Source organism: Ursus maritimus, unplaced genomic scaffold (assembly GCF_017311325.1).
Source record: "Ursus maritimus isolate PB19 unplaced genomic scaffold, ASM1731132v1 scaffold_23, whole genome shotgun sequence".
In the NCBI taxonomy this organism is placed as follows: domain Eukaryota; kingdom Metazoa; phylum Chordata; class Mammalia; order Carnivora; family Ursidae; genus Ursus; species Ursus maritimus.
Genome location: NW_024424786.1, coordinates 39,353,765 through 39,366,239, shown reverse-complemented (window position 1 = coordinate 39,366,239; position 12,475 = coordinate 39,353,765). Strand labels below are relative to the sequence as shown.

Sequence of the window (12,475 nt, the reverse complement as noted above, 5' to 3'; positions counted from 1 at the left end):
AACAGAGTCTCCAAAGCCTCCAGGGCCAGTAACTGACAGCAAGGTCTCCCACTTGGGAACCTAGGGGAGGCCTGGAAACTCCCTACTCCCACCCCGGCCAGGGAACAGGGTAACCTTAGTCCCCAGGTGACCTTCAACCCCATCTGGAACCCCAGCCAGTAGTGAGATACCTCTCAATTTTCTCCAGATGTTGGGGACCTTGATGATTTCCCCCTCACCTGGGTATCCTCCATTCAAAAGCATGAACCAGGCACACAAGGGCAGGTGGTGGGTTCACACACTCCCACTCACCTGGGTCCACATCTGTCCTCACTGCTCACACATGCTCACTCTCTGCTGGGCGCTTCCATGCTCTCACACATGGCCTTCCCGAAGCCCCAACTCTCACTCACACACTCCTCCCGAAGTGCACAACCCATAAACAAAGTCACACTCCAAGCTCACAATCACACACACTCGCTCACAATCACACAGACTCACTCCCAAACACATGCACTCACCATGCCCCCACACAGACCCACACGCACAGACCCTTGTGGAAACACACTCAGAGCCTTTCACACCTGACACACCGCCCCTCCTGCCCCTGCATGCCAATCCCAGGCCCACCCGAGGACGCGGCTCCACCTCCTTACACCCCACCCCACCCCCCCAACCCCCGCCAGCACAATCACTCTTACACTCCAGCTGCCGCAGAATCCTCCACCTCAGGGGCGCCCCGCCCCCCCCAACCTGCGCACACCTACGGAAAGTTGCCTAAAGTTGCTTCGCCTCCCCTCCCCCTCCGCCCGCGGGGGACCTCTATCAGGTTATCAGGAAGTAAATGGGGAGCGCCAAGGAGGAGGAAGTTCTCCCCTGCCGGTGCGATGACCTTTGACCCAGAGAGGAGGGTGGCCCAAGGCCCCTTCGAGCGCCCCCACGTGGTCTTCAAAGCCCCCTCTCCGACAGGGAACCCTCCCTATCTTCCACCCAGGCCCGCCCCTGGGACTTCGACTTGCTCCAGGTGCCGGATTGAACCCTGCCCTGGGACTGGATTCGAGGCCCAAGCCTGACCCTGGCCAGGACCTGCAGCCCGAGCCAGAACTGGCCCCTGTCCCAGGCCGACGCATTAAGACCTCAACACGGGATCCCGCCCGGACCCTAACCCCGTCTGGCCCTGGACCCGGTCCCAACCGTGACCCGGGGCCGGAGCCCGCCCTCCCCCCGCCCGCCTCCCAGCCGCGCTCGCACATGGCCCCCGCGCCCCGCCCGTCCACCCCCCCAGCGGCGCTCCCCTCCGCCCCCGGACCTGGGGCTCCGGCAGGGCGGGCGGGCAGGCATGGGGGCCGAGCGGCCCGGAGCGCCGGGGTGAGCCTGGGGCCGCGAACGGCCCCTCCTCCGCCGCCTCCTCGGGCCGCACCGCCCCGCCGCGCCGCGTCCCCTCACTCGGCGGCGCCGCCGGCGGCTTGTAGGACACAAAAGGACATCGCGGCCGCTTCCTACTCTGCTTCCTCCAGCTGACAGCGGGGGTGGGGCCGGCCGTGCGCATGCAAAGCAGGGGGCGGGTCTCGGCGCCCTATGCTAATCAGACAAGCGGGGCGGGCAGCGCCTGCGTGCCCGGACCAGTCGGGGCGGAGCCGGCGAAGCCAGAGGCAGGTCCTTCATGAAGGTCCCGCCCATCGCCGCCGAGCTGGAGCGGCGCACTAGCGAAGGCGGTGGCCGAGGGGGCGGGGCCAGAGGAGACTTGGTGAGGCTCCGGGAGGGGGTTGGAACCAGGAGCGCTCTTACGTAACGAAGGAGGCGGGGCGCGCTGTGCGCGAGAGAAGTGGGCGAGGTGGCTCCGTGGCCGCAGTTGCGGGGCAAGGGAGAAGACTTACATATGTAAATAAGAGGGCGGGGCAAGCGGAGAGGTTAGTGTAACTGCATATGCATGAGGGGCGGGGCCTAGCATGCCTAAACTTGAGCGGAGGCACTACCCCTTTACCTTCTCCTGCTTCCCCCAAGATTACACCATCGGGGCACTTGGACCGCAGATCCAGTATCCCCACACAGCTGCTGGACCCCGGGTGGGAGAAGCAGGCATAAAACATGCAAGAAGTCCTGGATTTCGAATCCCTGGAAGGCGGAGCCAATAGGGCCTGGACCGAGAACGCTCAAGGTCACAGCGGTGACCGAGTGAAGGTCACGGGGAAAGGCGGGGCCACGTGCGTCCGCCTCACGCGGGCAGCCACGCACTGACTCACCGACCGTGCACAGAGTCTTTTATTTCTCTAGGATTCAAATTCCGCGTGGACAGGGTCGGGCTTGGGTCTGGGGACGGGACAGGGGTCGGGGGCTGGAGTCCGGCTGTCTGTCTCTCGAGCCCGAGCCCGAGGCGGTGCTCTCAGTGCCCCAAGATGTTCAGCCTCTTGCTCCGGCGCCTCTTGAGCCCCTCGATGCATCCATGCAGCTGCTTGGTCAGGAAGTGGTCCCGGCCAATACCTGACCGGTAGCCTAGAGGGCAGAGCTCAGCTCAGGGCAGTGAGCAGGGGCATGGCCTCCCCAGCAGCGGTACTGCACGTGAGATCGGAGGAACCGCGGGTGATTTGGGGGTAGCAGGAGCGCGTGGCACTCGGGTCTGTGTTAGTCTGGGAAACTTCGGATCTCCAAGGTGCTGGGCCTTGACAGTTTTGTTTTTTTAAAGGTCAAGTCATACACCTGTACTGCAAACAGATGGGGGGTGTGGAGCAGGATGAGAGTGCTGAGGTGGAGCATGGGTGAGGGCAAAGTTAGAGTGTTGCAGGCCTGAACTAGGACAGTGGTAGCTGGCAGCTCTGAGGACACCTCCTGGACCACCCACTCTAAGCTGTTAGCCCACATCCCTGCCTTATATTATCAGCAGGGCAAATGAGGGGACTTTGACCCAAATTATCCACTGTCCAGAGGTTCCTCACAGCACCGAGGGACGGGGCCAAGGCCACATAAAGACTGTCATGCCCACTGAGGAGTGGAGAAACAGCTTTAGAAAAGCCAGAGGGGGGCGGCACTAAGGCTGGAGCCCAGGCCCCTGACGGTCACCTCATGCTCTCCCCACTGGGTGTCCCTGTGCCCAGTTCCCCAATTTTTTACTTTTGGTAGGGCTCCTGGAATACTTGTACGTGGTTAGGGAATCTGACAAGGCAGACACATCCTGAAACCCCACTCCCAGACGCCCAAGCCCTGCAAAATCCCCCAGGGTCTCTTGTGGGAGCTGGGGGAGGGGCTCACTCCGGAGGGCTTTGGTGAGGATTTCCAGAGCTTCGTTCTCCATGAGTTCCATCAGAGGCAGTGGCAGCTGGAGAGGCAGCAAGAGGCTCAGATGTCCCAGGGCCCCCAGCCCTGCCCCGAGCTGAAATGCCCCACCTGCTCCCTCTAGCCCCAAGACCCCCCAACCAACCTGCCTGCCCCTCCACTCTACAAACCACCCTCACCCCTTCACGTCTGCAACCCCCAACTTGCCCATCCCCACCCTGCTAAAATCCCCAGTCTCCCTGGGTACTTCTAACCCTGTTCTGCTGCTCCATCCAGTAGGCTCGATGGGGTGTGTGCTTCGAGATATTGAGCGATGATGACTCTGAGGAAGATATTTCTGGGAGAAGAGAAAAAGAGAGATCAGTCATCTGCAGACTGCTGGGTCTTCCCTGGGCAGGCTTGTGGTGACAGGGGAGTGGCCTTCAGAGCCCAGCTCCAGGTGCCATCTTGTTGTGCAACATCAGTCTGGGACAGTAGTTTACTACCCTAGGCTTTACTGTCCCACCCACCAAGGTTCCAGTTCTGACTACCCCATTAGGTGAGGCTTAGGAGCAATGACTGGAAATTTCTGACCCTCAAGTTCTTCATTTGTCAAATGGAGTAATAAGAATAGCCCCTTATGGAGGTTGTGAAGTTTAAGGTGATCATGCGAAGGAAGGCCAGTGTCTGGCACACAGCAAGCACTCAATAAATGGCATTACAATATTGTTATCTGTTTTAATCCCGCAATGTAGGGACTGGGGTTTGGGGAAGTCCCAGACAGTGCCCAGCAAGAAGTAGGTGCTTAAAAGTTGTAGCCAATGACTGAGTGAATGAAAGACAGACACTTCCTCAACGACAGCAAATCCATACACAAGGGAATAACTCCCTCCTCTCAAAGATCCCAGTGACTCCATTAAAAGCATTGGGTCCTACCACGCTGCCTTTGCGCATTTTCGCAGGTGTCTCTCGGACCTGGCGTGCCGTGGCCACAGGACCTCGTACGCCGCCTGCCCAGTAGGGGGCGCTCCAAGAATGTCTGGTTGATTTAAAGCGTAAAAGATGAACGCTGGCGCCCGTCCCGGGAAGGGAATCCTGGAAACGGATCCTACAGCTTCCCCTTCCACTCCCCACTTCACAGCAACAGATATTGAGGTCCTGGCCATCCCCCTGCCCTGTGGATACCCACAACCCTGTGACGCCGCACTGACCGGTGTCGGGCTTGGAATCGACGTCCTCCTCCTCCTCTAAACGGCTTCTCAGGGAGCCGGCCCGACGCAGCTCCAGCTCCAACAAGGAGGGCTCGTCCAGATCCTCCTGTCTGAAACTCTCCTTGTCCTCTCCGTCGTCCCATTCTTCCCAACCACCATCCGAGTCGCGGCGGGCCTTCTGATTGTACCACCGGCGAGACTTGGTGCCACTGCTGCTGCCCTCCATGTCCGAGTCCTCGCCGACCCTGGACCGCGGCACATTCAGGTTCGGCTGCGACAGCGTGGCTCTGGTCCACAGATTCCGGATGTCGTTGTCTGGGCTCGATATGTCTGAGCCATGGCTGCCCAAAGACGCCTGTGGGCCACATACAACGAGGGAAGCCAAGGGCCGCGAGGAGTTGGGAAGGAGAGGAAGAGCAGGCCGGGGACGTCCCTCCGTCGAGTCGGCTCAGGGGGGCTCGTTGGGAGCTGCCCCGGGGCCAAGGCTGAGGGAGAGAACAGCCAGGGGGCCCAGGCTGGGGGCTCACAGGGGGAAGGGGTCCGGGAAGAGTTCTTACTTTGTAAGGCTTTTCCTCCATGGTTCTGCCCCAACGGACCCAGTCGCCACAGGCCTCGGGGCGAGGAGCAAGGGGTCACGCTCCAGGAGCGGGGAGGGGCAGAATCCCGTCCCGAAGGGTGCTGCGGGGGTCGCGAGGGAGAGTTCCATCTACAGCCCCCCACGTTAGATGCCATTCTCTCTCCCCCGTCCCCACCGCCCGGTATCTGCGCTGAGGTTGGAGACGCACAGAACACCTTGGCACATTCCTATTCCGGATCCTACCCGGTAGCCTCCCGGCGGAGACACGGGCCCAGGCATGGGGAGGAGGGGCGCGGCCCGGGGGTCACGGGAGGCCTGGCTTGCCCCGGAGGTGGCCCGACGCAAGCACTCCCACACCCACTCGCGTCCCCGGAGCGCGCACGCCCGCAGCGGTGCAAACTGTTTTCGTTTATTGATGCAGGCTTTTGAGGCACAGTCGTGAGGTGTGAGGGACGGGCCCAGCCGGGACAGCGAGAGAGAAAGCCGTGGGGGTCTGCGAATGGATGAAGTGAGGAGAGGGCCAGGAGCGGGGGCGGCACCCGTGGCCTCCTCCGCAGGCCTCAGTCCGGTCGAGAGAGGCCTCTTTGGTCAAACAAGCAGAGCATGCCGGGGAGAGCGAAAGAACGAAGCCCTTTGAGAGGCCCGGGCAGGGGGGGCCTGCCCCTACACCGGCACGCCTTTTTCCCGCGGGCGCCCCGGGCCCCGCGGCCGCGCCGGCTTCCGGGGAGGGTTAGGGGGCCGGCGGCGACCCCGTGGCGCGCGGGGCAGCGCGCAGCCGCGCTCGCTCTGCGTGTCAGAGGACTCGTCGATGAAGGCCAGGTTCTCGCTGGGGTAATCCAGCGCCGAGGCCGTGGGCGGGGTGGACGGCGAGGACGGAGAGGGCGGCTCGGCCTTCGAGGGGAGCGGGGACGGGGGCCTGCCGGTGGGCTGCGCAGGACACGGCGGTGGGGGCAAGAGTGGCCGCTCCTTCTCCAGCGGCGGTGGTGCCGTGGGCCCGACTCGCTGGGTCACCCGCGCCGTCACCGTGCCGGTCCAGCTGGCGGCCTGCGCCGTGAGGCCGCCCATCTGCGCGAGGAGGAAAGGCAGTCCTCGCCCGCGGGTCCTCCTCGACTGCCTCTGCAACCCCGGGAGGCTACCCCTTTGCCCCTCTTTTCCTCCCGGTCCCCCTGTCTCAGCCCGCCAGAGCGCGGAAAGTCTCGTCACCCAGCTACACACCCTCCTCTCCTCCATCCGAACCTAAGAGCCCTCTTCTCCAGGAGCTTTTCTAGAAAGCCCCGGGTTTATTTCAGCTATCCTTCCCGTGCCCCCTGGAGACCTTTGCGCCTCTCTCGAGCTCCACGGCCGGCGCGACCAGTTGGGTCACACAACACAGGTCGCCCAGGTAAATGTGAATTTCAGATAAACAACAAATAAAATTTTAATATATGCATGTCCCTCCCATGCAACATTTGGGACATACTTACACTCAAATATGATCCGCTATTTATTTGAAAGTCACATTTAACTGGGCTTCCTGCTTTTTGTTTTGTTTTGTTCTTTTCTAAATCTCGCAGCCCTAGCCATGAGAACAGAGATGGAGTCATCAGCAAACCGGCCCAAGTTTAGCCCTTTGTCCCTGGGCCGGGTCCACTTGGTGGGGGTGGGGGGCACTCCATCCCTGCTTTGAGAAGCCCGCACTCTAGAAGGGAGACTGACTGATGAACCCGCCGCTAGGGTGGAGCGCGCCAGCGGCACAGCTCAAGCGCAGCGCTGACCCAGGGGCGCCTACCTCTGCCCGAGTGCGGCGGGACACTACTCGCAGCCAGTTCCCGATGGTGGTGAGTACCGAGGCGAAGTAGGCCAGGCCGAGCAGGATCCAGAACCACACCAGCGGCTGATAGGCTGCGTTGCTCTGGTTGGGGCTGGCGCCTGGGATACCACCGGGGAGGCCAGAAAGATGTTGATTGTGGGGCAGGCTTTAAGCCTGTGAGCTCCTGGTTCACTGCCCCTCTTCCCAGCTCAGTGAGTGGATCTGCCTCTCCAGGGCAATCAGTGGGTGTGTGCTAGAGTGTGTGAATGCATGCAAGACGAGTGTGCAAGACTTGAAGGTGTGCTAGATACAAATACAGGAGTGAGTGTGCTCACATGCAAAAATGTGAGCAAATGGAAGGGGTGCACATATATAAGAATGTGGCACGTGTGAGGGGTGCACTTAATATACGTGTTAGCATGCATGGGGTGCAGGCATGCGAGAATGTAAGGGCACACGAGGTGCTGCACCCGTGCAAGAACGTGCAGGTGCATCCCGTGAGGGCGTGTAGGGATTGGAGCAAGTGCCTGTGAGCGCACACACCACGAGGAATTTGGAGGGAGACGCAAGAGTGCAGGGCCCCTGGGCAGGAATAGAGTGGATAGGGAAGTGCAGCGCAAGAAAGGTGGCCTCACCGGCCACATAGTCCCCGAAGCCCACCGTGGTGAGCGTCACTACGACGAAGTAGATGGCCTCCAGCTTGCTCCAGCCCTCCACATAGCAGAACACGAACGTGGGCGTGAGGACAAAGAGCAGGCAGCCGATCAGCAGGAAGAGCACCGCCGAGAGTATTCGCACCAGCCCCGGTGGCACATGCCACTTCTGCAGGGAGTGGCAATGGGCAGGAAGGACCCAAGGCGTCGCCAAAACCTCCAGGAACACACCCCCACACCGCCGCCTCCGGGATCCTGTGCGCGAGGCTCCCGCGACCTTGAGGCCCGCGCTCTCGTGCGGGGCGGGGACGTAGGGAAGGGTAACCCGAGCCCAACGCGAGGGCGCGCAGGGCAAGGAGCAGCTCACCAAGAAGATGGCTTCGATGTGACCGATGCCGCGGCGCAGAGAGGAGCCCAGCCGGTCCCCGACCCCCGCCAGCAGGATCCCGAACAGCGGGATCCCCACCAGCGCATAAAAGATGCAGAAGAGGCGCCCGGCATCTGTGCGCAGGGCCGCGTTGCCATAGCCTGGGCAGAGGGGCCGTGCGGGAAGTCTAGGGGCTGCTTGCCCCCCACTTCCTCCCTCTGCACCTTCCCCCAAGAGAAAGCCCAGCGGCCCCTTGCCCCCCTCCACGTGCCCAGTCCCCTCCCCCACCGATGGTGGTGATGATGGTGCCTGAGAAAAAGAAGGCGCTGCCCAGGTCCCAGACTGAGTGGTTGCTGTTACTGGTTGCGTTGATGGCAGGGTCCGCACCCCCTCCCAGGGCATCAGCCACATCCTGCAGGACAAGGTGCAGAAGGAGGAACCTCAGCCCTTCCCAACTGTCCTGCCCAAGCCCCTGGCCCTCCAGTCTCCAGAGTGGTGTCCTCCCTCTCCCTCCCAGCTCTCCCCTTCCCTCCTCTTCCTGAGGGCAGTCCCTCAGAGTAGACATTGCAAATTGGGTGGCCCAGTTTTGTTTGACCTCCACGTTGTTTTAGAAACATTTTAGTTGGGACGCCTGGGTGGCTTGGTCCGTTAAGCGTGGGACTCTCGATTTCGGCTCAGGTCATGCTCTCAGGGTCAGGATCTCAGGCTCAGCGCTCAGCGGGGAGTCTGCTTGGGATTCTCCCTCTCCCTCTCCTTTGGTCCCTTCCCCCCACCCCCCTCCTCTTGCACGTGTGCATGCTAGAGTGCTCTTTCTCTAAATAAATAAATAGATTTTTTTTTAAGGATTTTAGTTATCTGCCCGTTAATTTCACACAAAAGATTTCAGGTTTACAGAGGTCAGGAGCATGGACTTGGACCAGACTGCCTGGGTTCAAATCTTGGTGCTGTGTGACCCCGCAAGTTAACTCTCTGTGCCTCAGTTTCCGCCTCTATCAGGTGAGGGTGATGACGCTAGTGCCTACCTCGGACAGCTGTGAAGAGTTAACGTAAGCCCTGTGCGTTTGTTAAGTTAGTCCCAAGTAGTGACCATGCCCAGTGTTCCGGCTTTCCACAGACCCCACCACTCCCATCGCCCCTAGGAAAGCTGAGTTTGAGTTCCTTGCCTTAGCAAATCTGATGGAAGTTAGGGACCCTTTCTCCAGGAAGATTCATATGCCATCAAATTTTGTACCCAATATCGGAAGGCTCCTGGACACACAACCCCCCACCCATCCTGTTGAAGTTCAAGCCAAATCCTGTGTTACACAGTAGGTGCTCAATAAATAGGATTAAATGAATGAAATGGCCATGTGTCTGCCCCTGTTGCCACCTTGCAGGTCCCTTCAAGACAGAGTCTGTGTTTTGAGAGTGTCTGCCTTAAGTGACAGAGATCAGAGCACAATGGGGGGTGGGGGGGGCAGAAGGGCCCTTCCCCAAGGAGCACAGAGCCAAGGCACAAAGGCAGTGGGGGAGATCAAAAACCACATTCTTTCTCTCTGACTGCAATTCTCATTAGCAAGACCCATTCCAAATGAATCTTCCTGAAGTGACTGCCCCAAATCCTCCATAGCTCCCTGCAGTCGCAACATAGAGTCCAAACTCCCAGCCCAGCATCTCAGTACCTTTTCAAACTAGTCCCCACCTCCCTTTCCCCAACCTTGTCTCCTGGGGCCCCCACTTGAAACCCAAGTTGCAGTGACCTTCCCCCCATATTTTCTGAGATGATCCCATTTCCTGTAATAGTAATTCTTAAATGAAGCCAAGAAGTGAAATGTATGATTAAAGTGATTTAGATTTTATTTTGCAAGACTTTTCCAATAAATTCACTACTTAGGGGGAAAAAAAAAATCTCTTGTCATCCTGGTGTTCTAATTTTTGCTTCGAATGACTAGGCATCTGCTAAATCCGAGTTCTGCAAAACACTCTGAGCTTTCCAACTTCCACGCCTTTGCCCATGCTGTTCCTCTGCCTGCAGGTCTCTTGCAAACCAATCACACATCTCTAAATTCAACATGTCTCACCTGCCTCATTTCAACTACCAGCTCCTCCCAAAGCCCCCCTCCCCATCTCCCTCCTTGCCCCCAGCACCTAGCTCAGGGCCCAGCATACAACAGGTGTTTAACAAAGAAGGAAGCAAGGAAAGCTCTCTCTCCACTGAATCCTACAGTGATCTGTCCCTGGATCTGTCCCCCTCATCCCAGTGACATCTTCTAGGGTACAGCCTGCATATGTTCCACCCCCATAGCAATTTCCCTGCTCACCCTATGGTGTATTAGCATAGCACCTAGCACACAGTAGGCGCATAATTGCTGCAGGACTGCCTAGTTGTGGAAGAGAAAGCAGCTGACGCCCACACTTCTAATTTCTGCCCTTCCTTTTCTTCTTTTTTTATCCAGGAAAAAAGCATTTACATCGTGAAGATAAAATAGGTCAGATTCCCTCCCTCCCCCGCTCTGCCCTATGGTCTGGCCAGACACATTCTCCTGCCCAGCCCTCTCTGGGCCTCACTGGGCATTCTGGAAGTGTCAGAGACATGCCAAGCCGCCTGTGTCCTGGCCCCACCCCGCCTTCATCTCTGCTCCTGGTCCTGCCACCTTAGGAATCAGCTGGAACACTGAGGCCTCCATGCCCCTGGCTCCTCCCTCCAAAAGAACAGGCAGGGAAGGAGGGGTACTCTTCCATAAAATAATAAACATCAATTTATTAGAGTTAATCCTTGGGGTTTTTATGTGATAGTGACTCAGAAATCACAGAAGCAACAAAGGTGCTTACCTGACAGCACCCCCAGAAGGCTGAAGCCCAGCACTTTCTTTAGTCACTGAACCAAAGCTGAACCCCCTTTGACCTGCCCTTCCTCTAGCCTCCTCAGCATAAGCATGTGTCCTGGGGAGAAGGGGTGCTTAACCTGGTATCCATGGTGGCAGGCTTAGGACATCCTGGAACCCTCTGAATGTGTCCCTCTGACACCCTCTGACAACCTCTGAAACCACCAGGATATAAGTGCATTTTTCCAGGGGGCAGGGGACTGTTCACAGTGTGCTTGGGCATCTCCAAGGCATCCGTGACTCCGAAGTAGAGAAACCAGTGTAGGGTCGCCAGATTCAGTAAATAAGAATACTGCATGGGATGTATTTATTTTTTAAAAGCATTTCTTGTTTAGTGGCTAAAATTCACCATTATCCAGGCACCCTGGATTTCATGCGGCAACCCGGAACCAGTGGGTTACGCCTGTGAAAATGTAACATATTTCATGTGCTCTAGCCATGTATTCATTTCTTCCTTCACTCGTTCCTTCACTCAACCACCATCACATCACCCTGAAGGAGACAGTCCAGGAGCTCAGCACGAGGCCAGGAAAAGCAAGGCAGACAAACGCCCCCATGGCTGCCATATTGAAAACACAGAGACCTGGATCCCAGCCTCTGCCCTGCACCCCTCAGCTGCACCCTGCCCTCACCGGGTGCCAGTCTGGAGGCGGCAACCCAGCGCAGAGCCCCACTGGCATGCAGCACTTTTGGGAGGGAGGGGGTGTCGTGGGTGACTGCTGAAGGGGCTCCTGCCCACCCACGCACCTTGATGAAGAGCCCCAGGTCCTGGTCGCTCACACATGGATGGGCCCTCAGGAACTTCTCTCGGACCTCCCCCAGCTCCCTCTGGGCCTGCTGCTCGTGGGGCTGCTCCAGGGCCTGGAACACCAGGGCACCGGACACCAGGTAGAGCAGGACCAGCGCCAGCAGGGCCAGGAGTGTGGTGCTGCGCATGGCGCGCCCAGGAGCCCGGCCTATTCCGCCACCCGCCTGGGGGGGCCGGGCAGGGGGCTCCTGGGGAGCTGAGGTCACTGTGGGTAGAACCAGGGATGCTGGGATCAGTAACTTAGCCTGCGCCCCACGCCCTCCTCCTCCAGCCCCGACACACCCAGAGGTCCCTGGAGCCCCCAGCCAGACTGCCCATAGATGTCCTCTCTTCATATCCCTCTGCCAGGACACTTGGTACCAGGGCACACCCAGTCCCCCACTTCTGTCCTCCCCCTTACCTCCATTGCCCGGCCCTCAGCCCCTGCCCAGGGACTCCAGGACTGAGAAGAGAAGAGGGCACCGGGAAGGGAAAGGAAGGAGAGTGGAAGGGGGAAAGAAAGACTGAGCCTGCGGAGGGACCCGCAGGGCGAGCGAGAGAACGCCGGGGGTGGGGGGGCGGCTGGAGGGGGCGTGAGGAACCGGCTTCGGAGCAGGAGGCTGAGGGGGCGCGGAGGCGCGCGAAGGGAAAGCGGGAGGAGAGGCCGGTCCGCGCAGGGCGGGGACGGGGATGGCGGGTCCCTGGTCCTCCGCCGCGGCTGCGGCAGCATCTTCGCGCTTCTCTCCCCCCTCCCGCCTCTCCCCGCTCCGCCGCGACCCGCCAGGGGCCGGGCGGGTAGCCTCCGGGGTCTCCCAGCGACCCGCCGGCTTTCGAGGAACCCAGGGGCGGGTCCCGGTCGTTGCGCAGAGGCAAGGCCGGGCGGGGTGGGAGGGGGAGGGTGCCCCGTTCCGGGAAGGAACGGGGCGGGAGCGACCAGGGCCGGACCTGGGGCAGCATCCTCCGGGACAGCCGTCAGCCCCCCGGGAGAGCGGGCGCCGG

At 59.8% G+C, this 12,475-nt stretch overlaps 2 protein-coding genes across 2 annotated transcripts; both read right to left on the bottom strand.

Moving 5' to 3' along the window:
* Positions 1 to 2,225: 2,225 nt before the first annotated feature.
* On the bottom strand, positions 2,226 to 5,295 carry CATSPERZ (catsper channel auxiliary subunit zeta). The gene is made up of 6 exons (XM_008709115.2): positions 5,260 to 5,295; positions 4,997 to 5,117; positions 4,440 to 4,886; positions 3,504 to 3,586; positions 3,226 to 3,292; positions 2,226 to 2,472 (listed from the first exon to the last, which is right to left on the bottom strand). The coding sequence occupies exons 1-6, from the start codon at positions 5,293 to 5,295 to the stop codon at positions 2,363 to 2,365; spliced, it is 864 nt and encodes a 287-aa protein (XP_008707337.2). The 3' UTR covers positions 2,226 to 2,362.
* Positions 5,296 to 5,679: 384 nt separating this feature from the next.
* On the bottom strand, positions 5,680 to 11,674 carry KCNK4 (potassium two pore domain channel subfamily K member 4). The gene is made up of 6 exons (XM_040638737.1): positions 11,437 to 11,674; positions 8,114 to 8,237; positions 7,826 to 7,986; positions 7,441 to 7,627; positions 6,785 to 6,924; positions 5,680 to 6,081 (listed from the first exon to the last, which is right to left on the bottom strand). The coding sequence occupies exons 1-6, from the start codon at positions 11,623 to 11,625 to the stop codon at positions 5,680 to 5,682; spliced, it is 1,203 nt and encodes a 400-aa protein (XP_040494671.1). The 5' UTR covers positions 11,626 to 11,674.
* Between the last annotated feature and the right edge of the window lie 801 nt (positions 11,675 to 12,475).